The sequence below is a fragment of the Megalopta genalis genome, chromosome 7 (genome assembly GCF_051020955.1).
Source record: "Megalopta genalis isolate 19385.01 chromosome 7, iyMegGena1_principal, whole genome shotgun sequence".
NCBI lineage: Eukaryota > Metazoa > Arthropoda > Insecta > Hymenoptera > Halictidae > Megalopta > Megalopta genalis.
This window is the reverse complement of record NC_135019.1, coordinates 15,844,293-15,866,069: the sequence shown is the minus strand read 5'-3', so window position 1 is coordinate 15,866,069 and position 21,777 is coordinate 15,844,293. Positions and strand designations below refer to the sequence as shown.

The 21,777-nt window shown below is 33.4% G+C and overlaps 3 protein-coding genes and 2 long non-coding RNA genes across 13 annotated transcripts; 4 read left to right on the top strand and 1 right to left on the bottom strand.

The window, feature by feature from the left end:
• Positions 1-298: 298 nt before the first annotated feature.
• Positions 299-3,118, bottom strand: Atg4a (Autophagy-related 4a). 2 transcript variants are annotated; one of them, XM_076523746.1, is made up of 9 exons: positions 2,430-3,118; positions 2,191-2,361; positions 1,917-2,090; positions 1,760-1,839; positions 1,529-1,680; positions 1,353-1,431; positions 1,125-1,279; positions 894-1,059; positions 299-565 (listed from the first exon to the last, which is right to left on the bottom strand). In XM_076523746.1, exons 2-9 carry the CDS (start codon positions 2,253-2,255, stop codon positions 498-500), a joined length of 939 nt encoding a protein of 312 aa, XP_076379861.1. In that variant the 5' UTR covers positions 2,256-2,361; positions 2,430-3,118; the 3' UTR covers positions 299-497. The 2 variants fall into 2 exon arrangements, with proteins under 2 accessions (XP_076379861.1, XP_033328701.1); XM_033472810.2 differs by having other exon boundaries at positions 1,917-2,094; positions 2,430-3,117.
• On the top strand, positions 2,774-4,474 carry LOC117221669 (uncharacterized). Its single transcript, XR_004490548.2, has 2 exons — positions 2,774-2,887; positions 4,072-4,474. It is a non-coding gene; the product is annotated as an uncharacterized LOC117221669 (long non-coding RNA).
• A 1,015-nt stretch (positions 4,475-5,489) lies between these two features.
• Positions 5,490-16,162, top strand: MFS9 (major facilitator superfamily transporter 9). 5 transcript variants are annotated; one of them, XM_033472813.2, is made up of 10 exons: positions 5,490-5,760; positions 9,517-9,578; positions 10,357-10,540; positions 11,066-11,299; positions 12,836-13,141; positions 13,464-13,587; positions 14,441-14,574; positions 14,660-14,802; positions 14,929-15,049; positions 15,193-16,162. In XM_033472813.2, exons 2-10 carry the CDS (start codon positions 9,523-9,525, stop codon positions 15,370-15,372), a joined length of 1,482 nt encoding a protein of 493 aa, XP_033328704.2. In that variant the 5' UTR covers positions 5,490-5,760; positions 9,517-9,522; the 3' UTR covers positions 15,373-16,162. The 5 variants fall into 5 exon arrangements, with proteins under 5 accessions (XP_033328704.2, XP_033328705.2, XP_076379859.1 ...); XM_033472814.2 differs by lacking the exon at positions 5,490-5,760 and adding an exon at positions 7,092-7,260; XM_076523744.1 differs by lacking the exon at positions 5,490-5,760 and adding an exon at positions 7,329-7,581.
• A 442-nt stretch (positions 16,163-16,604) lies between these two features.
• Positions 16,605-18,526, top strand: LOC117221672 (Fibroblast growth factor receptor 1 oncogene partner 2). Of its 4 annotated transcripts, none has more exons than XM_076523752.1 (5): positions 16,605-16,778; positions 17,171-17,218; positions 17,399-17,533; positions 17,782-18,033; positions 18,117-18,526. In XM_076523752.1, the coding sequence occupies exons 3-5, from the start codon at positions 17,399-17,401 to the stop codon at positions 18,342-18,344; spliced, it is 615 nt and encodes a 204-aa protein (XP_076379867.1). In that variant the 5' UTR covers positions 16,605-16,778; positions 17,171-17,218; the 3' UTR covers positions 18,345-18,526. The 4 variants fall into 4 exon arrangements, with proteins under 4 accessions (XP_076379867.1, XP_076379865.1, XP_076379868.1 ...); XM_076523751.1 differs by lacking the exon at positions 16,605-16,778 and adding an exon at positions 16,880-17,106; XM_076523750.1 differs by lacking the exon at positions 17,171-17,218 and having other exon boundaries at positions 16,606-16,778.
• Positions 18,527-18,679: 153 nt separating this feature from the next.
• On the top strand, positions 18,680-21,723 carry LOC117221681 (uncharacterized). Its single transcript, XR_004490549.2, has 4 exons — positions 18,680-19,487; positions 19,568-19,679; positions 19,753-20,342; positions 20,415-21,723. It is a non-coding gene; the product is annotated as an uncharacterized LOC117221681 (long non-coding RNA).
• The last annotated feature ends 54 nt before the right edge of the window (positions 21,724-21,777 follow it).

The window sequence follows — 21,777 nt, the reverse complement described above, 5'->3', positions numbered from 1 at the left end:
TAGCAGATAACAAATAGAAGCATATACATGGTGTTTATGTACAAACAATCTCTTTGAGTTACTTTTAACATGTAAATATGTACTTTTGCGAGTAATATGTATATTTTAAAAAATTTTATTACTAGCATAATTTAATATTAGCGTAATTATGGTATACATGTAGACAAATACTATATATAGACACCACATTGTAGGCAAAATAAAATATTTCTTTATGCAAAGCCGTTTTCTCGTATCAAAATTTACATATTATATTAACAATATGTAGATCACTCATGTCCAAAAAATTTCGATATAATTAATATATACAATGTTTTTATTATTTGGTATAAATTATTTTATTTTTTACCACCATTACTGGAACAGTACTAGTGCGGTTCAGGACTGCATATTCAATGAATAAGTATGTTTCGTTTTAATGCGTGTCAGTGAACTATTCAAGCTATTATATACATATTTTCTGAAGTTATGTAGCGATTTTAATTGGTGATTAAATATCAACCAAGTAATTCAAAGTCCTCATCAGAAGTATCACACTGGGGATCTAAATGTTCAAAATCTACAACTATAAGAAGTTATATTAAAGCAAACTATCTCATATCTAATTTGTTCTTGTAAAATTATACGAATTCTCGTATACAGGATAAGTTATTTATCTGTACTTACTAAATGCATTTGTAAATTATTTTTTTTATGTATGAAAATAACTTTTAATTTTTTTATTGTAATATGTAAGATCTGACTTTATAATTCAAAAAGGGTATTGAAAACTAAGTAAAAAACTATGAAGATATATAGGATGAAAAATTAATAATTTCTAAAATTTAGGTTGTACAGTTAAATGGCTTATCCTATACATATATCATTAAATTTGTAACATAAACAGTACTTACAACTCGTAGCTGCTATTGCTTCCGAAGCAGCGTCGTCAATTGAGGACCACTGTGTTAATCTTTCTGTGCACAATTCTAACAGTGGTTGTTTTTCAGGAGTAATTAAATCTTCCTGAATTGATTTACACATGGATCTAAAGTCATTTTCAGTCGCACAAAAGAAGCACTGAAAAGATAAAGAACATGTTCATTCATACAACTAACTACTAATAGGTTTATCAATATACCCACCAATGCTACAGAAGGATCTATACCCGTAATGGGAATACGACAAGCAGATTTGCAGTGATAGGTAGCATCCATTTCAATTTCTTCCTCCTCCAATTTTTTATTAACGCTACCTGATCTTTGTGTTGTGTGTGGATCTAAATAAATTACTTCGTTTCCTGTAAATACAGATGCTGTTGTTTACTTTTTGTTACATAAAATTTGTACAAATCATTGGGAACATATTCGTACCAACACATCCTATGAAGTATAGTGCAAGATTGGGTTTTCCTCCTATTACTCCTAGAGATTGTGGGATTTTGAATGAAGTCTGAAAAATTATAGGCATGTATATATTATCCTTAACTTCATTCATGTTTTCAGTCCATCTTTAGCCATTCATGCAAGAACACTTATTTCTTTATTACTTTAAGCCCGTTAATGTAGATGGGATTAATCTCGCTTAATCCAAGGCGAAGAGGTATTAAAAGTAATAAAGGCTTCCATTGGCTAGGTGCTTTTAATGGTATGTTACCATCTGCTTCCGCTGTAGTACCTCCTTCTACTTTACATTGCCTCACTGTGAACATTAAACTAAATTTTACACCTTCAATTTTAAAAATATATAGACTATAACAAACTGTTGAATTCATACTTACAAATGTCGTTAATTATTAATGTATTGTCTAGAGCCACATGTATTGTAATTGAGCTCCAATCATCATACACTACTAATTTTCTGAAAATTATAATTTAATAATACAGCATATTATTCGTAATATGGCAATACATTTGTATAATGCAATAAATATGTACTTCAATACTTGTGCTACTGTATTAGGACCAAACCATTGTCCAACATCTTTCCCTTCTGAAGCTCCTGTCACAGCAATTTGGTGAATTGAGTATGCTGCAGTCTTTTTGTCTGTAAAACGCTCCAAAATTTTCAAGTATGTGCTATTCTTAGTTTCTGGTGTCCATTGCCAATCTCTACCTATCACAATATGTGTATGATATAAGGTTCAAATTTTTACATAGCACTAAATGCATTCGAATACAAGATACCATAATTAAATTAAATGCAAATTACCTAAGTGTAAAGTAATTAAAGCTTGTCCAAGTACCATTTGTCCGCATCTTAGCATGCAACCCCATCCTTTATCGGATGTAAATGTAGTACTGGATTCACCAATTGGTACAAAATTTTTGCGATATGTAAACCATAATTTAGATCTTATATCCCTACGAATTGCCTCGAGTTCTGAAATTGAAGATCTTATACATATAAGCTGGTAAAAAATTTCTTTTTATCATCACTGTCTATTAAACCTTTTATAGCATTGTATTTTTTTCCGAGAACCCAAACTGGCTCATCTGTTTGTGGTATGTCCACTGGTTCATCCATGATGTTTTGTGTAAAAAGGCTGTCCATTTTTACAATTACTATAAATGCTAGTTATACTAATCGGTAATTTTCAATGTATCATATGGTTTAAATGTTATGTTTTTTTTATAAATATGTGGAAAAAAAACAAAATTGGTGCTGCCTTCTTCGACGAAAAAATAAATGATCGAAACAAGGTTAAGCGTTTATCAAAGGAGAATGATATTCCATGTATGTATACAACATACAGCACAACCACCTTCAGCTGAGCTAAGCAGCATAGGTTATTGTTCGTTCAACAAAGATATCATTGTTTTCACAAATGACATTCGTAATGTATCCGTGTCCACTTTACGAAAACATCAACAATATTATGCTAACAACACTGCAGCTGATTTTTAAGGTAAGATGATAAGATGATAATTATTTTTATTCTTAGGAAGTGCAGTACCAAACAATAAACCATCCAAAATTAATGTAACTAATCGTTATAGTTAAATGTAATTAAAAATATTCTAATAGTGACTTATGAAATATTAAGTCAAACACGTATGCAATATCGCGTGTTTGTCATTTTTATGTATGTATGTACATATCATAGAAGGTGCGTTCAGATTACTTACTCTTCACACTAGATGGCGCGACCATTTTCACATGAAAAGCATACAATAACAATTGTCCACGTGCATCTCTAAGTACATATGAATTTCGAAATTCTCTAGGGGCGATTTGAATAATGCATTTATTTAAATTGTTATATCGTTTTATAATGCAGTAACACATCACATAACTAACTAATATTATTATGAGATTTTTAAATAGAACCTTTATACATACCTATCCGTCTTATATGTAAGCATCGATGAAAAAGAAACTTGCGAGTAAAACAAAACAAGTACATACTACAGGACCGCAGTACCATAGTACATCATAGATAGATCTCCTGACCTCGGTAGCTGCTTAAAATAGCTGAAATGAAATATAATAGAAAGCGATATTTGAAAAATATAGATAATTTTGTAAACTGTATTTTATTTGAAGAATTGAGTATCTTCATACACGTATTTGTAATACGTGTGACAACTCTGACGTAGAAATGTAGTTACGGGATAAACACAAAAAATTAATTTACGGTGGGAATCATCAGATAGCAAAATGACTACGTCTAGTGTACTTAACGGCGCTGATTTCGTTGATTTTTTTCTAGACTGCGTTACAGAATTCAATAGTTTGATTATTTGATTATTTCACGGGAGCGAAAAATTTGAAAAATCTTTGGAAACTTATTTAAGGGAAACCGATTTTGGTAGCGGCTAGCGTTGTATGTAGATATAATCATGTATATGTGTGTGTGACAGAGCTAGGCATTGTTCGAATTAAATTTTATTCGAAGAATTTATTCGGAATACTACTCCGATAAAATTTTATTTGAAGAATTTATTTGAAATGTTATTCAAATAATGCCCAACTTTGGTGTAGCGTTAGATTATCATGTATATGTCTGTGTTATGGGCATAAAGAATCGCGAAATATATTATACATTTCATTTTGTAATTAACTTTAATATTTCTTTAACACTTCTTTAAGCCTACACGATCATTAAGAGCAAGTAGTCATGATACGAAATTCAATAATGGAAAATGAGGCAAATAAAGTAATTGAACGAAGGCAAAGACTGAAATGATTTTTATTAGCTAAATTAATCGACCTTGCTGCTGACCCTCACGGAGACTGAGACTGATCATCTTGTTGAAAACGTTAAATAAATCAAATGATAAGTAACTCTAATCTTTAATAGATTGTAGCCGGCAATCAAATCCGTAGTAATCAGCAATTAATATAGCAGTAGAAGAAGAAACGAACCGGATTAAATAATAGCTGAAAATAGAAGATATTCGTGGAGAAATACAATGAAAGTTTATCTATATAAATAATATTCAATAAAAGTTGTATTATAAAATATTATACTGAAATAAAATATTTATATTCATGTCCGTGAAAACCATTCCTTAAATACGGGGCGTTCCATAATTCGTGGTATAAATTATGTCAGGTAGTTTCGATGACTGGAAGACGAAAATCAAGAATAACGAAATTGCGTAGGAGGCTTCGTTTTCGAGGAAATCAAATTTTAAACATCAGTCGAATGGATGCATTTTGTACAATATTTTGGCTAAAAATAATAAACTAAACTCAACGAAAAATACGCTGATTATTTTAGTATCCTGTGTGTTTAACGTATCCTTCAATCGTATCCCGATAGTAAACAAGCCCTGACATTATATCATATGTGCAAACAATTGTATTAGCGGTCTATAATGATCGATTATTAATTAAGTACAGGTATACTCGACTGATATTTCTATGCAATTTTCTCGAAAACGGAGCCTCCACGCAATTTTATTATTCTTGATTTGTACCATGAATTATATTTACCATAGTTATTTGTATTATGAGCATTCTTTGTTAATAACGTTTTCTACCAGCACGTAGATGTAACAATTGAACTCAGTTTTAATCATAAGACACCGATGGTTGCTTATGGTAACAACTATCACGACCCGCTAATTCTCTGTTAACAAGTAACAGACGTTATAAATTAAAATTAGAACACTAATTGCTTTGTAGGTTTATCCAATGTTTGGGAAAGGTTTTAGATACGTAAAAACGAAGGATGGTATTAACATAATGATTACTACCGTCAAATGATATCTTTCAAATAGAGCTGACGATAAGTAATACGGATAAAAGCCAGGAGATGTAATTTTTTCGATCATTAAAAGTGAAACTTTGTGATGATCAAAAAACCGCAGGATGGTCGCGGAAACACTCAACGGCGACGTCGCAGACGGCCGGATGCGAACAAAATATTTTTGAGTTACCGCACGAGATTGGTATTGCATAATATTCGTGCCATTACACCGGCGATACGGTGCTCCGATTGGTGCAAAGAACAATTTCCAATCTCCTATATATGTTCAAGTTCTACCTGCACAGCCGACTACTTACCCACTTAACGTTTTCCGTTTATTCCGGTCAGTCGCTCCATCCTGCATAGCGTTATGACCATTCCATGTTTCCGATTTATGGAATTTGTTCTAAAATAATAGAAGAATAGATTTTTCATGCTACAATAATAGTACAAATTCTCGATAGCTTAAATTTATTTATTGTTTTATCTGATGTGAATTTCCGAGTGCTAGTGTTAACACGACGGCAACGTCATTATTGTGTTTATGGATAATAATTTATGCAATTCAAAGCATTAATCACAAGGTAAGTATTTTCACAGTAATTTTTATCTCCGTTGGATCAAGCCGAGCTTCAACATCATTTGCTAGGAGATTCGTTTTATTATTCGGTCCCATTAAAAAATTTCGCCAGTATTTTTCCCTTATCTTGCTTAATCCTAAATTGTCTCTTAGTGCAAACAAAGTTCTTCAACTGGGTTAAATTTACTGACAGCTCTTGCAATTAGCTGCTACATCGCTTGACACATCATTTATCTCGATTATTTCATTTTATTTTATTTCTTCACTTTGTTCAAAATTATCAGAGTGTGTCATTAGAATATAATACCATATCCACAACATAATAAACATACTCGTGAAGTGTAGTTGTACATTAGTTTGTTGTACAATCGATTATTGCAGTTTTGATATGTCATCAATTATTATTTTATATACATGGAAAAATTGTATCGGTGCAACGAGTAACATTTAATTGATGCTGCATAATCGATCACATACATTGAATACCTTTGTTTAAATGTCAGCGCGCATTTTTTTTTAGGAGCGAAATCTCTTGCAATGCAATCTCCTTTCATAAACTAGATTTCCTTGGGACTTTCTACACCTATGTTACTCATGCATTCTTATCTCCGTGCGAATCTCATTAAATCATTCAACCAGGAAGCAATATGTTGCTGATTGATTCAGATAATTTATTTTTCAATAAGCCTAGACGGAGTTATCGATTTAAGTATAACAGTTCGAGTTGAGCATACTAACGTAATAACTCACTGAAATTATAACGCAGCGTTGTCGCTCGTTTCGCAGCTTGCAGAAAATCGTGACAGAACCAATTGTGAAACGGGAAGCATTGATAATAAATGATTTTTATTAACAGACATAGGGATTAGAGAAAAAGCCGATAACGTTTCTGCACACAGAAAGCACTTAAGCTCAGACACAATGTCATGCTCTAAGTTTAGTAATGAAACACGGCACATTAAAAGTTTTTTAATCTTAGCAATCTTAATCCTAAAGATAAACAAATTTTTACATAGCGTCGTAATTTCGAAAGCTGAAAATCTGAAGCAGTGGTTACTTTTTTCATTTCCATAGCTAGAAACTATCAGGCACGTAGGATGAAATTCAGACTTAATTTCCTCGAACACGAGATTAGCTGCAAGAGAAATCGTAATCTACTATTCAAGAACGCATTACAAATCGCAGCGACTTTTCAGGTTTCGAGAGCCTTTTCGTGAAAGTGTGTGAAAGCACGCGCACTGCTTCTCAAAAATTAGTAACTGGAATATAAGAGGAAAAAGTAGCGTAGCGGTGTTAAAGCGACGATCAATAATGTCGAAGCGCTCGCGCGGGACCGTGGTCTTATCATTTACATCGTGACAATCGTTTCGCCGTTGATCGCGAGTGCAGTACGTCAACGTAATCCGAAATGTTTGATCGTCCATCGTGCGAATCGTTTATAGTCGTGGCAAACGCGTTCTAAACTTCCTCGATGATTCGCGTTTAAATTGGACAATTGTACAAGGTTCGTACGAAAGCGCGAGATATTAACAGATTGTGGATTTCTGAACAAATATGAATTTTCGCGAGTGAATTTTTCCAAAATCAAGCAGCTCGATATGCATTCTCCATTCGAGTCGATCGAGACAGAAATGGATCTTTTTTAAACATTTCTTTGTAAACGATCAAAAACCCTGCGAACGCATAAAATCGGCAATCTGCTTGTTCTACTATAATCGAGTCTAAATCGGTATACACAAAACCAATACGTGTTGTCTTAACGTGACAGAAATAAATTTATCCTTTAGCGCGATTTTAAACATGCCAGATAATGTCAACAAGCGGGGTACGTGAAACCGGTGAAATCGGTTCGTAATTTGGTTCGTAAAATCGATAGCAAATGTAAATGATTACGTCGTTGAGTGATTCGATTGAACGAAGAAGAAAATCTCATCTGCGGGCATGTGCAGTCATGAATATTCCAGATTTGTCTAGTGGTGACCGAATTTCGCAATCGTCCATTACCCTCGCTGTTAACCTTTTTTGGACACTATCAAATTAGAAAGTCGCGAAGCATTGTAACGCTGTCCCCGCGAAATCACGGCTCATTGTTCTGGTCGAATTGTTCTGCCTTGAAACGGGAAGGAAGCACGAAAGTGGTGCTCGTTGGACGAAAAGTTTGTCACAGAAGTAAATACGTTCTAGGAACAGTTATCGTCCCTGTTTCGTCGGTAATGCGGCATTTATGGCATTTATGGCCGTATTACGACAAAAAATGTTAAAAGAAATGATTACGCTATGCATTATTGCATTACTATCGTCTTTATGGGCGCATTTAAATATCGTGGCACGAGCTGGCAAATCGCATGCAGGCACCACGTGTATACACAACTGTTGCTTTGCGTAACAGGTTGCCGTGGTACCTGTGCGGAGAATGTCGCGCCAGCACGTCGATAATCTGGCCATGGATGAAAGCGTACTCGAAAAATTGCTAGTGCATTCGGACGACGAGGTACCGGATAAATCGAGGAACCACTAAATTTCGTGAATACACTGACTTCTCGAAGCACGACAGGGCTCGAAACACAGCAACTGCGATACGCAGCTGGCTGCGATCGCCGAGACACTCCGCATTGCGGTGTCCTGAAGAGAACCAGAGAACTAGTTTTTATACGCCAAAATTGAAAGTAACAATCGCGATGAAGATTACGATGCTTCTGACGAGTTTCGTTTGGCTAAACGATTTTATCGTAAAACGTATTGGCAGTGCAGTTAGGAAAAACGTATAAATCGAGTGTAGGTGAATTTTGCGAGTTTGCGTCGCGAGGATTAAACTTTATCGAGGAATGCTAATTATAATTCGACGGCGGATTTTATCCTTTTATGTGAAAAACGAGCGGGTGAAGTGTGATTTTAATCTTTCAATTGGTTCGGCAAACTTTTATTTTCGATAAAGTTGAAACACGTTTGAGAACGCATCCGTCGATGAATCAGTGTCAACGATCCGATTGATCTGCAGATGAAGGAAGTTGCAGGAGCATTTTTCAAAACTGGGATTAAAATTAATACTTTTGCAATTGAAACAATATCTTAACACGATCGAATACATACTCAGATTATTGATAAAGCCGCGGAAGACGGACGATGTGATTAACAATGTAGTCTTATCAGCAAGACAGATGTTTCATTGTAAAGTGGAATTATACGATATATCGTATCGTATCTTTTATTATCGTATCTTTTCCGAATTTTTCCTTGCAGTTTTTCTGTTACAATATTGCGATTGTAATGAATATTTGATACTCGCTGGACATCTTCGATTCTTTCGTCTCATTTGCAAGATAGCAATACATATTCCCGTTATTGCCCGCAGCGTCTTCGGCTGTTCGAAGTACACGGCACTTTCTACTTTCGTGATTTTATTAGGTCATTGCGACTACTTGTCTGCACACAATAATCCTTTCTCTGATGTCGTTAGTTTCTCGTTCGATTTCGTCGTTTTGCAATAGGCGACAGAACGAATGTTCCTTCTGTTAATAATAAAACAACAAAGTCTCCGATTCCAGTTCGAAATTGGCCTGTTCTGTCGCGATTATTACGGCAGTTCCGATGAAGCTTGCCCGATTATAATAAACGTTACCCGAACGCTATAAATTGTGAAGAAAGTTCAGGCAAGGGTTAGGCGTGCATAAACAAAGGCGTATATCATGCGACTGGTTGTACTATTTCGCGAAGTATAATAGAGTTCACTGAGCTGCATTTGAAACCAGTCACCTTTCAGGACACGATGGAGAGAAAGAAGTCGAACACCGTTGATACCGCCAAGGACACAGAGTACGGCACGTGAGTTTTATATAACTACAATATTATTTTACGGTAACTCCCCCTGATCCTTTGTTTATTTCGAAGAGAGAAATTCCCTTCACATGGAACTTATTGCGTCGACAGAGTCGTTGGCGTAGCGTGACTGATCTATTGAATTGGCAACTAAGTAATTGCCGATTTGTTCAATGAAATAAAAAATTTTTTTCCTTAGAACGAAGTTTAATCTGTAATGTATTTTCCATTTTGTTCGATGACCTTTTGCCGTCTCTCCGACAAACTTGAAAATTCCACGCTCGTAGAAAGTCTGATCCTTTTCGGCCAAAAACCGAGTTAAGTGAGATTTTACAGCGTCATCATCGTTAAAAGTTTTGCCACGAAGGGAGTTGTCCAGGGATCGAAATAAGTGGTAATCCGATGGCGCGAGATCAGGGCTATATGGTGGGTGTAACATCGATTCCCAACCAATATCCATCAATTTTTACCGAGTGGACAAAGACGTGTGCGGTCTAGCATTGTCCTGCTGGAAAATGACACCTTTACGATTGACCAATTCTGGTCGCTTTCCCTTGACCGCTGCATTCAATTTGTCCAGTTGCTAACATTCACGGATAATAAAAAATAACATAATAATAATTTTATAATATAACATTTACGGATATCATAAAAATGGGAGTGAGAAACATCTATAACTGAAATCGGCAATTACTTAGTTGCCAACCCAATATATTTGACCTTTACCGATGCGATGCTAATAAATGTTTATTTCGATTTTTGTGTATCTGCTGTTCGATGATAGTGTAAAATACGAAGATGAGGTCGTACCATCGTGGATATTTTGGAAAAAGAGAAGATACGTGGTGGGAATATTGGCGTTCCTAGGATTCTTCACTTCGTACATACTTCGAGTCAATTTGAGCGTGGCTATTGTCGCGATGACTGCAAACGTTAAGAAAGTCGATGCCGACGGAAATATTTACTTTGTGAGTAATCGATTTTTTTTTGGTCACCGTTGACAGAAAATTTGTAATAATTATTAAGCATCGTGGAAGAAGACAAGATATTTTCCAATCTTTCCGTACATGTGCATGCGCAGAAGTACAGACACAGTCGTACAATTTTCAGAACGTGTCAATAGACCAGAATCAGTGATTAGTGGCATGAATGGATCAAGGAAGAGATCTTATCAGAAATACGATGTGTTTATAGTACTTTACCCATTGACTTGACTTGTCTTTGCTGATAAACGGTTATCCGAAGCGCTCGTCGTTGTTCTTTGAACCTGAAGCGATCCAAATTCATATACACACATAAACGAAAGAATGTTGCACGGATATTACTATTAACTTCTTGCACGCTTCGTATGTCTTATTGTTTACTTTTATCGGTGAAAGATAGAACAAGTAAGGAATAAGAAAAATCGTGAAACTCTGTTATTTAGAATATGTAAGAATTACCTCTGTTTTGCATAATTTTATTTGTATACAGATTTAGCGTGTTCTTTGCAGGAGAAAGAGTTCGATTGGGACTCGAAAACGCAAGGGCTGGTCCTGAGCTCGTTCTTCTACGGATATTTGAGTACCCAATTACTCGGAGGATGGCTCGGAGCTCGTATAGGTGGGAAAAGGGTTTTTGGTCTCGGAATCGCAGCCACAGCCTTTTTCACCATTATTACGCCGCCATTGACAAGAATAAGCGTTTACATCCTAATTTCTCTAAGGATAATCGAAGGAATCTGTGAGGTAGTTTAGTATGTTTTTAGGATCATTTGTAATTTTATTTATCGATTTTTTTCAACATATTTTTTTAAAGTATTCCTTCTGGTATGTTAATGAAATACGTCGTCCGAGTGTTAAATTTTTCAATTTAAAAAATCGGTTTTTAATACTAAAATTAATTTGTTTGAAGCACAACTGCAGTGAAACTAATCTTCATATTAATCAATCATTAATGTCTGACATTAATTCGTCAGATTAATGTCTGACATGCGATTCCGTAAGTGTACAATATTTTATTGTGCTGTTCTATACAGCCGCACAGACTAGTGGAATGTGGAGGACATCTTATATCTTGATATCTTATTTCCTGAAGAAAATATTCGATTAAATAAAAATCGAACATTTTTGTGCAAATTTTCGATATTTTAGATTGCACTTTTTTCACTTTTTGTTTTATGTGGAGTATAGTTTATTTCGTTATATTTTCGTTATATTTTTAATTTAAACCGGTCTGATAGTGTATTTTTGAATCCCAGGGAAATCCCAGAAACACGTCAACATTGAAAAATGCTGTTCAACCTGTTTGACGAGTCTTCTCATTTTTATGCAAATCTAGATTCGACCGTGACAAATACAAGGAAAAAGCATAAATGTCCGTAACGAAAATCGGCTGCACTAGATAAACGTATTAAAGGACTACAATGAGAATGCATAATAACTCGTTTACGACAGAGAAATTTTAAGACTCTTAACTTCTTAACAGCCATGCCACTGTATGTCACGAGCACACTAAATTAACAAAGAATAGTTTTAAACAGTATAAAACTGATTAAATTCGAAGCTATCTCAGACGTTAAACAAGTTTAATAAATGATTTAGTTTCGGAATGACACATATAGATTAAAATATCCGCGTTAAGGGGTTAAGTTTTTTAAACTCTTTTTCTGTTTAATTTCTAATTAATTGATGTCATATGTTGCTAGAACACAACAGAGGAATTTACCAAAGTGTGGTTGGTTCTTGTTTCGATTGAAGAAGTTGCTGCTGTCACAATTTTCAAACATTTCTGATGATTTCGCGAAAAAATGTTTCCAATGAAAGTTAATCGACATGCAGGCTTCTCTAAATTTCAATATAACAACATTTTTTTTTAAATGCACATATTATTATATATTCTTGATTTCGTAATGTCACACCCGTTATCAAAACGAATTCAACGATCTACTCTACTGTGGTTACGAAGTCGTTTCCTGTCCAATTGGACGTCAGATTATGAGCTATTTTTAAAGTGAGATGTAAAAGATGTAAACGCAGGCATGGGTCTTATCAATAGTTGCGGAGAAATTGTGGTTCTGTAACAATGAAGACGGTGAAAATAGAAATAGTATTAACACTAAGAATTATGCTACATGATGGTAGTAATGTGATAAATAACATTCACGATGATGAGAACAGTAATAAATTTAATTACAACTAACGTAGAGGGAGGGTAAAGCGTAAAACGCGAAGAGGGAGAGTTAATAGGATGTAACAGATGGCAGATTGTAAATTTGTTTGCAGGGCGTCACTTATCCTTGCATACACGCGATATGGGCGCAATGGGCGCCTCCTCTGGAAAGATCGAAATTAGCAACCCTCGCGTTTTCCGGAAGTTTCCTCGGCACAGTGTTTGCCATGCCAATCGCCGGTTTAATGGCAGAACACCTTGGATGGGAGTCCATTTTTTACGTTTTCGGGGCCGCGGGCCTCGTGTGGTTCTTTCTTTGGTGGATAATCGTGAAGGACAGGCCGGAAGATGATCCGTACATTTCCGAAGCGGAACTAGAATATATCAAAAGTTCCCTTGGGAATAGCAACAAGGAAGAGGTGAGTATGCAACGGAATTGAATCAAAAATATCAACTGGTACTTACTACAGTGGAATCTTGATTATCCAGGCTAAGCACTGTATCGTGAATGATCGGTTGATAGAACAGTAACTCGGTTACAATGCTAGATTTCATCATTATTGATTTATGCAGCAAATCGTTTTGCATATGAATTGCCTTAGATTGAGCTGATTCCATGTGAAACGTATTTGGATATTAGATAATTTTGATATTGAAGGACCGAATAATCGAGTTTCTACTGTACTTGAACAATGCAAAAGGCTCGAGTATTTCTAAGAAGACTATTTTTCAACCTTGCAGAAAATTACTCATCCATGGAAGAAAATGTTCACTTCTCCGCCAGTGTGGGCTATCATTGCAGCACATTTTAGCGAAAATTGGGGTTTCTACACTATGCTCACTCAACTGCCGACATTTATGAGCGGTTGGTCTAACACATATTACTTTATATTACTTTTTTATTTTCAATCTGCCTTTTTGGGACAAAATTACACGCTTAGCTATACTTAGAAACTTTGACAAACAGAAATAGACTATTCATAAGATAAAGCCAAAAAATACTGGGAAACTGTATTATACCATACATACAGCGAATAACGATAATATTTGGACACCACTTAAAATGCTTTTAAAATTAAGCCAAATTACTCGAATTTTCGTGAGACGTTAGATTGATTAGTTTACAGTAGAAAATGAGTAAAAACATTTTTCCGGAAATTGTAATTGATTGCAGTAACAAAAATAATAAAAAAAACTCATGTCTTTTATCTTTGTATCTGAGCCTAAAACGAAAATGTGAACAATGCGTTTTGTAAATTTCGATAATTCATATGCATTATGAAAATTTCATCGAATCGGTTGACGCAGAATCAAGTTATTGAAATATGTAAAAATCTTAAGATTTACTACAGTTATTAGCTGAAAGTCGTGTAGAACTGCAACTTTAGCTATCTTATTAAAGATAGTCGACCGATTAGTCAACCGATTTTTGATGAAATTTACAGTGCGCATACAAATCACCAAGATAGGCTTAAATAAGGAAGTTGAAAAAAACATCACTTTTTAACTCTCTTCGTCATTTCAACCAATTGTAATTTTTACAAAAATTTCTTTACCCATTGTTCAGTAAACTAATCAGTCTAACATCTCAATTAAATTCAAGTTATTTGGGACACGTTTAAAAAATTATGCGTTCTAAAATGATGTGCGGTCATTATTGTTACTCACTGTATATAGCATTAACTCTAATGATTGAAAATTATTAACTTATTTCTCAGATATTCTCGACTTCAAGTTGGACAAGACTGGATACTTATCCGCCCTGCCGTATTTAGTCATGACTTTGGTCGTTCAAATTTCTGGACACTTAGCAGATTATTTAAGAGCGAGGAAATTGTTGACAACCACGCAGGTGGGTTAAATATTTATTCACGCATCTGTCGATGTGTTTGATATATTTTTCACAGAAACTTATCGTAACAAATTTCCTGTCGTAGGTTCGCAAATTATTCAATTGCGGGGCTTTCGTATTCCAAACAATATTTATGACGACTACAGGTTTCATCTTCACACCTGCAGGAGTAGTTATTTGTATCACTATAGCTGTTGGCCTCGGTGGTTTTGCGTGGTCTGGTTTCGGGTAATTTATATTTTAAGAAATATTAAAACGAATACGAAGTATTAAAATATTAAGCACAGTAGTAAAAATATTACAGAAATCTGTAATCGATAATATATATTGATCTGCATTTTGTTTTCCTCTTAGGGTAAATCATTTAGACATTGCTCCTAGGCATGCAAGTGTACTCATGGGAATAGGGAACACTATTGCAACATTGCCTGGTGTTGTTAGCCCTATCATTACTGGTTACATTGTTCAAAATAAAGTAAGTTAGTATGTCACAATGTACTTATTTTTATCTGAATTTGTCAGTGAATTATTACAGTGAAAAATCGCTATTTAATTTTTACCTTGATATCATTTAATTAATCGATCAATTGTGTTAATCGATAATAATACATTCTATAGAGTCCCGAAGAGTGGCGCACAGTGTTCATAATTGCTGGTGCAGTTTATTTATTGGGTGCAGTCATCTATGGTTTATATGCATCTGGTGAGAAACAAAGTTGGGCGGACGAACAACGGAGGACAGAGACAGAATCAAAACGATCATATGAAAATCCTGCCATGGAAGTAGACAATTTATAATATACGTAGGAAAAATAAATCGATCAGATCAAACAAGTATTATTATGAACATATTACTCTCAACGAGTATAATGTTTCGAGTATTGTATAGTATTTTGAGTATATTATACCACAATTATACGCGTATAAAATGTGTTCACAAACAGTTAGATCACTGTGGATTCTTTCGCATTTATGGAATTTACAAATTTTCATAATACCAGAAAAAGTATTTTTATCAACGATATAAACTATTTTATATATATAATCGCTATAAAAAAAATTGTAATCCATTTACAACTATGAAAATTCAATAATTTTATACTATTATATTTAAAAAATATTTGAACAATAATTTTTATGGAACTATAAGAGTATAAGTAAAAAATGTTACAATATTTTTCTAAATATTATATAGTAACGAGAAATTATTAAAAAATTAATATTTAAATTTTTAAAAATACTATTGTTTCATTTACTGTTTGGATTATTAATAATTTTCATGTATAAACTGTGACTTCTAAATACATGTGAAATGTATGTACAATTAACGTACATAGTGTACCTCATCACTTTATTATTTAAGTACTTTATGATAGAAAAATTATTGTTTATAGACACAACAAAAAATTTGACCAATAGAATAATTAATATTGACTACAAAATAAACAGCTACATACAAAGTCATATATAAATAGATACTTAGGCTATCAAAACAATCAGTTTAATGAAGTAAATAATTGTTTTAGAATACACAAAAACTTGAATGTATTTCAATAAAATTAATAAATCTCTACACACATCAATTATAGATGACGGAAATTTTATTAATACTATATTAATACTATATTTTATTAATACTAATTAATACTATATTTTATTAATACTAATTAATAAATGAGGTTCGTTTTTATTACGTATAAACGTATAATTCTTAACCTCCTAATTACGTTTAATAAGTACTAGTAAATATAATGAAGAAGTACATATGTACATAACGATTAACTATTTAAATTACTGTTGTTTTATTAGCAGTTTTGAATTTCAATTCAATTTCGATTAAAATAAGAATTAGTGAAATGTTTCTGAGTGGTGACAGATGAACAATGATTGTTATTTATAATCGGTGACTAATTCCATCAAGTAATAATTAATTTGTTTTAATCGTAATCATTAATTAATCAATCGAGTGAAAAATATTAATCGATTAATGCTCAACCCTACACATACACAAGTATGACGTAAGAATTTAGTCGTCCTTCAATTGGTAAATGAATGATCTTATGGAAGCATTCCAAAATGAACGATCGTATTTATACAGCTAGTAACGTCGGCCACAATAATTTCGCACACATTTCAAGCTAGATGAATTAACGATTAAAGCTGTGCCAAAATATTGCTAGCATTAAATTTTGCATCTATAAGAGGTAAGAACTCTTTTAACGTTTATGTATACATATATGTATGTACATATGTACGGACATTGAAAACGGTAGGAGAAATATTTGACAGTTTCAGTGTGAGTATAACCTATTTTACGTTCGTCAACTTCGAACCGTTTATAGATGTATTGTTCTATAGATTTCTTATGAAGAAGATTTCTACTTTGTAATTGTAGGAAAGATAAAATATTACACGTTTAGTTTAGTCGAATATTACAATGATTCGAATGAAACAAGTGAAATATTCTTACGCACATATCAATACGACACATATGTATATCTAGTCTTTTAAAAAATTTCCAATTCCTTTATCGTAAGTTAAATATGTTTAACTGTTATCTTTATCTACGGAATTGAAATAATTAGACTCTTTCCAGAAGGATCACATCTATTAATCAGCAATAATCTACAGCTTTCTGATAAAGGTGGTAACCTTATTTATCTCAAATGGTTTTAATGCAAAAATAAAATGTGCATCATCATAGATTAAGACTTTCAATAGAATATGGTGCATTAAAATTAATAAATATGTATATGCTTAATTTAACGAATAACTTTATAGGTATGTATTTTTGTATGTTAATGACATTTATATATCTTTACAGATGTCACTAACCTTTCAACAAATTATATTGGATGCTAAGAAATTAGTAATTAAAATATCAGATCATGAAAGTGCTGCCGATAATTTGATAAGCGAAATAGAATCAGTTTTTAGTCAGATCATTAATATGAAACAGGTAAAAAAATTACATACTTATGTTAACTTGTACCAAACTGTAATTTATGATAGATAATTGATAAATTATAGAAAACAATAATTTAAACCCAATAATAAATTATATAAAAGTAACATAATTAAATTCTTTAATAATATGTTGTTGACAAATTTCTTTAATATGATAAAAGTAATTGTATTGATATTTTTATGGAAATGAGAATAAAATTCTAATTTTTATACTTTCTGTTTGTATTATAAAACGTATAGTATCAAGAAGAAGTAGAAATTTTGAACAAAGAAGCAAAACAAAGACCACACGTACAATTAATTGCAAATATACACAGGGAAAGTAAGCACTTGCAAGAAATACAAGCTCAAAATAAGCAATTGAAGAATGCATTAAAAGACCATCAACATGCTCTTGAGTTAATAATGTCTAAATACAGACAACAAACTGCAGCTTTGTTACGTCTGTGTAAAACAGATCTTACATCATTACAGAATTCAAAGTATACTAATGTAAGTATAAGTTGCTTTCAATTATAATTGGTACCACTAGTTTATTGTAGTATTACTTTATCTTGGTTCTTATAAAATTGTAGATAATTACAAGTCAAGCTGATAAAATTAATGAAATGGCAGCAATAATGAGAACCGCAGCTGCTATAGACGAAGAAAATGAATTAAAAGAGAAGGAAATGTATCATAGTTTAAAGGAGGAAAATGCAACACTGCGGGAATTAGTAAATATTGCGAATAAATATGGTTCTCTAAACAAGGAAAACGAATTGGAAAATAAAACTGTTCAAACAGAGCCGGACGCCTTATAAGAAAATTTTGTAATGTATACAATTCTTATATAAAGTTCATATTATTTATTTCATATTTTATAGCATAATTAATATCAAAAAAAAGAAGTGTATTATCTGTATGCAATAAAGTGCACATGCAATATATGATCTGTACACACTAAACATTTTTAATGAATTTTATTAAACGAAAGCATTTCTAATTGTTGTATTTATTTCACGTCACTATTTCGAGTAATAGTTGTTGCCTTATAGTTGGAAGAAGTTTGTTTTTATAAAAACTAAAGGAATATTTTCTCTAAGAGCAAAGTATTTGAATATTCCCGCCTTTTGCATATGGTCCAAACATTTAGTAATAACTGTTCATTCAATAATAGAAGGAGAAAATGTAAGGAATCATATTTGAAAATAAAGTAACATAAAAATCAAGAATAAAAATATTAGAAGTTCGATTCCGTTTTCACTATTAATAATTAAAATCTACAAATAGCAACTCTTAATCTAAAATCTAAATTATGCAGACTATCATTGTCGGATCAAAAAGATTTTTAATCATCAATAATTTGAAAACAAAGCTGAAATATCACTTATTTCTTGATTTTTATGTCACAATATTAAAAGAATCTATATAAGTGTTCATACAATATTAGATAAATTTTTTTTAAACAATCTTACCTTACCTGCATAACATTATTTGACCATGTACATTACGAACACATACAGATCATTCTTATGAAGGTGAACTTTTAATGCTCGTGACTCCGAAATTTTGGATCTACACACCAGCATTCTTGCCGCTTCCGAGAGTTGATATTCCTATTCCTTACATCGGTCTTGTGGGTGAAAAAGGCCGAAGACATAGCATATAAGAAATTGAAATTGTCGGAAGCGCGGCGATATTTGAAACGTCATGGTACAATTCTCTTTCTGAGAAGACTGTGCGGTTCTGGTTGCACAGTAAAATGATGGGGATAAGCGCGCCAACTTACAACTTACAGCTTATTGATAGAGTTGTACCTACAAGTGTACGCGAGCCGGTAGTAGTAAATCTTGGCATAACAGTCTCACCCATTTGATCTATCTGGCTCTTTGTATATAAAGTTTACGTTCGAACGATCGAATATGAGAGACAGTCAAACTCCCAGTTAATCCATCAAATTCAAGGTAAGAGGGCACATTATTTTGATATTTTCTATCCAGCATTGTTTTCTTGAGCTGCAACAGCAAAAAAATCTCTGTTGAAGGAAAATGTCATTAAGCAGAGTATTAAAAACCATATCTTTCAATATTCTGACAATGAGAAGGATAGCTATATGGATAGTCATTTTAATTCAACCAGTGGCAGTGAAGAAGATAGTAAGTGTTGCATACTTTTAAATGTTAAAAAGATGCAGTACAGAAACTATATTGTTAACATATTATTTTGCAGACAAAGGTACATACAATAATGTGGTTAATGAAAAAAAAAACAAAGACTAAAGAAAGATTCCAAAACAGTGGAAGAATGAGCATAGATTCAGACTCTGGGAATAGTGTCAACAGTACAGTAAATTCTATTCAATTGTCCCTCAGCTTGTAAACAAAAATGGACAAGTTGGAAAGAAGGGATATGATTATTCGAGTCTGGCGACTCGGCAACTATTAAAACGATCCACAAGGGTGTTTACAGTTGTGGAGAATTTACTGTATTTTGCATGAAAATGAATCACATGATAAGAGCATGGCAGAAGAACACAACAGTGATTCCAGTGTTCATTCATCCTATATGAAGACAGAGCATGAACCTATATCATTAAATAGTTCGTTCAATATAACTCTTCAGAAGCACGTTATAAAATTATGTATATGTGTTTCATTTTAGGCTCTTCAACAGATGAGCAGGAAATGGAATATGGAGTTGCAATATATCTAGCAAAATAAGAGATTAGGGTTGGTAATATTGATCCAATAGTTGCACAAAAGTGAGTCTTACTAGTTTATAAAATGAATCATTTACAGAAACAGCTGAGCATATCAAAAGTAAGTATGGTGATTTGTGATTTTATTATCAAAAGTAATTTCATTTCCATTTTTTTAATTATGGATTTTTAGTTGCTGCTAGTAACTGTTACTGGAAGGAAGTAGGCAATTGCGCGAAAATATTATGATACAGGAAGATAAAAAATCAAGAAAGTCGCATTAGAAATACAAAACTCGGTTCAGAATGTTAAAGTACATGAATTTGAGGAGATCAAGAAAATCCCTACTTATGCAATTTTGATCCTTCCATCGATGTGGATAAAATATCGATCAAACCAAAATCATCCCCACGAACCAAGGATTTGAGTAAAAAGGCTCAAGCGACTCTAGACAAAGAATTAGCGTCGATGGCCGACAGATTGCAAGATTTACATGGATTCCTAATGGCTAGGCCGTCCGAAGACGAAAGATCTGAAGATCTACACAGGGTTTGAAAGCCAAGTTGTTATCTCACCAGCAGCATGCATTGTTGTGGATCCTGACACGAGTAAGGGGCTGAAAGACTTGAACGACTACAGCGATAACGAATGGATACATTACAATAGACAATTGCGTCACAAGGGAGGCAGACTGGTGGCCTACCTAGCATCGTTGTTGTCGCAATGGGAGAAAGAGTTCAACCACACTTGCATGCGAGATATGCTCGCGGCTGAAGTTTACCACGGTAGCAACAGAAAGAGCGTTTCTAAAAGATTGGCAAAGAACGACGTGGTGATTATGACATTATATAACATACTGTCTTGCGATGGTATCTCTTACCGCTGGTGGCACTGGATAGATTCTCATTGCTGGAAATCATATGTTGCTACTAATAGACATCCATTAGAACCCGCAATTGGAGGTGCAGGCTTAGTATAAAATCTATCGCTTCGGACAGAAAAAGGATGTTTACATATACATGTAGCTAGCATTGTGTCCTGAGAATATGTACAACATGTACAATAATCTCAAATTTCTGATTTCTAATGAGACAACTTTCTTGTCTATAATCGTCTTTTGATAAATATTTTTGTGTAATATAAAGTTTTCTATTGCTAAGCTGTTTGAGGTTGAAAGTCTTTTATTACAAATTTCAAATACGAAAAAAGAGGGTTAACGTGAGTTTGGGAATGCTGTAGTGTTCTATGCTTCTTCGTTGACAATGTTCTCGATCAGTTTTTGGCATTACCGTTTCCACACCTTACTGTGGCGGATACCGTAGCACCGAAGTCCTACGAGAAGAAGCAGAGGATCGATCGCAATTGATTCCCAAAACCTGAACCAATCCTCATTCTTCCTCTGTTTTGATACCGTTTTTGAATTTTTGTCTTTTTTTCATTAACTGTATTATTTTATTCAACTTTGTAAAATCATATGTTTACAATATAGTTTTTATACTGTACCTTTTTGGTATTTAAAAGTATGTAACACCTGCCCATCTTCTTCGCTGCCACTG

Excerpts from the sequence above, each read along its gene's own strand:
- Atg4a (XM_033472810.2), bottom strand. The coding sequence starts at position 2,532 with ATGGACAGCCTTTTTACACAAAACATCATGGATGAACCAGTGGACATA. Across the intron at positions 1,681-1,759 it reads ATTAATAATTAACGACATTT|TGAGGCAATGTAAAGTAGAA; the intron begins GTAAGTATGAAT and ends TAATGTTCACAG. Across the intron at positions 1,280-1,352 it reads ATACTTCATAGGATGTGTTG|GAAACGAAGTAATTTATTTA; the intron begins GTACGAATATGT and ends CTGTATTTACAG.
- MFS9 (XM_033472812.2), top strand. The coding sequence starts at position 8,170 with ATGTCGCGCCAGCACGTCGATAATCTGGCCATGGATGAAAGCGTACTC. Across the intron at positions 8,248-9,516 it reads TAGTGCATTCGGACGACGAG|GACACGATGGAGAGAAAGAA; the intron begins GTACCGGATAAA and ends GTCACCTTTCAG. Across the intron at positions 13,142-13,463 it reads GGAATAGCAACAAGGAAGAG|AAAATTACTCATCCATGGAA; the intron begins GTGAGTATGCAA and ends TCAACCTTGCAG.
- LOC117221672 (XM_076523752.1), top strand. The coding sequence starts at position 17,399 with ATGTCACTAACCTTTCAACAAATTATATTGGATGCTAAGAAATTAGTA. Across the intron at positions 17,534-17,781 it reads AGATCATTAATATGAAACAG|TATCAAGAAGAAGTAGAAAT; the intron begins GTAAAAAAATTA and ends TAAAACGTATAG. Across the intron at positions 18,034-18,116 it reads AGAATTCAAAGTATACTAAT|ATAATTACAAGTCAAGCTGA; the intron begins GTAAGTATAAGT and ends ATAAAATTGTAG.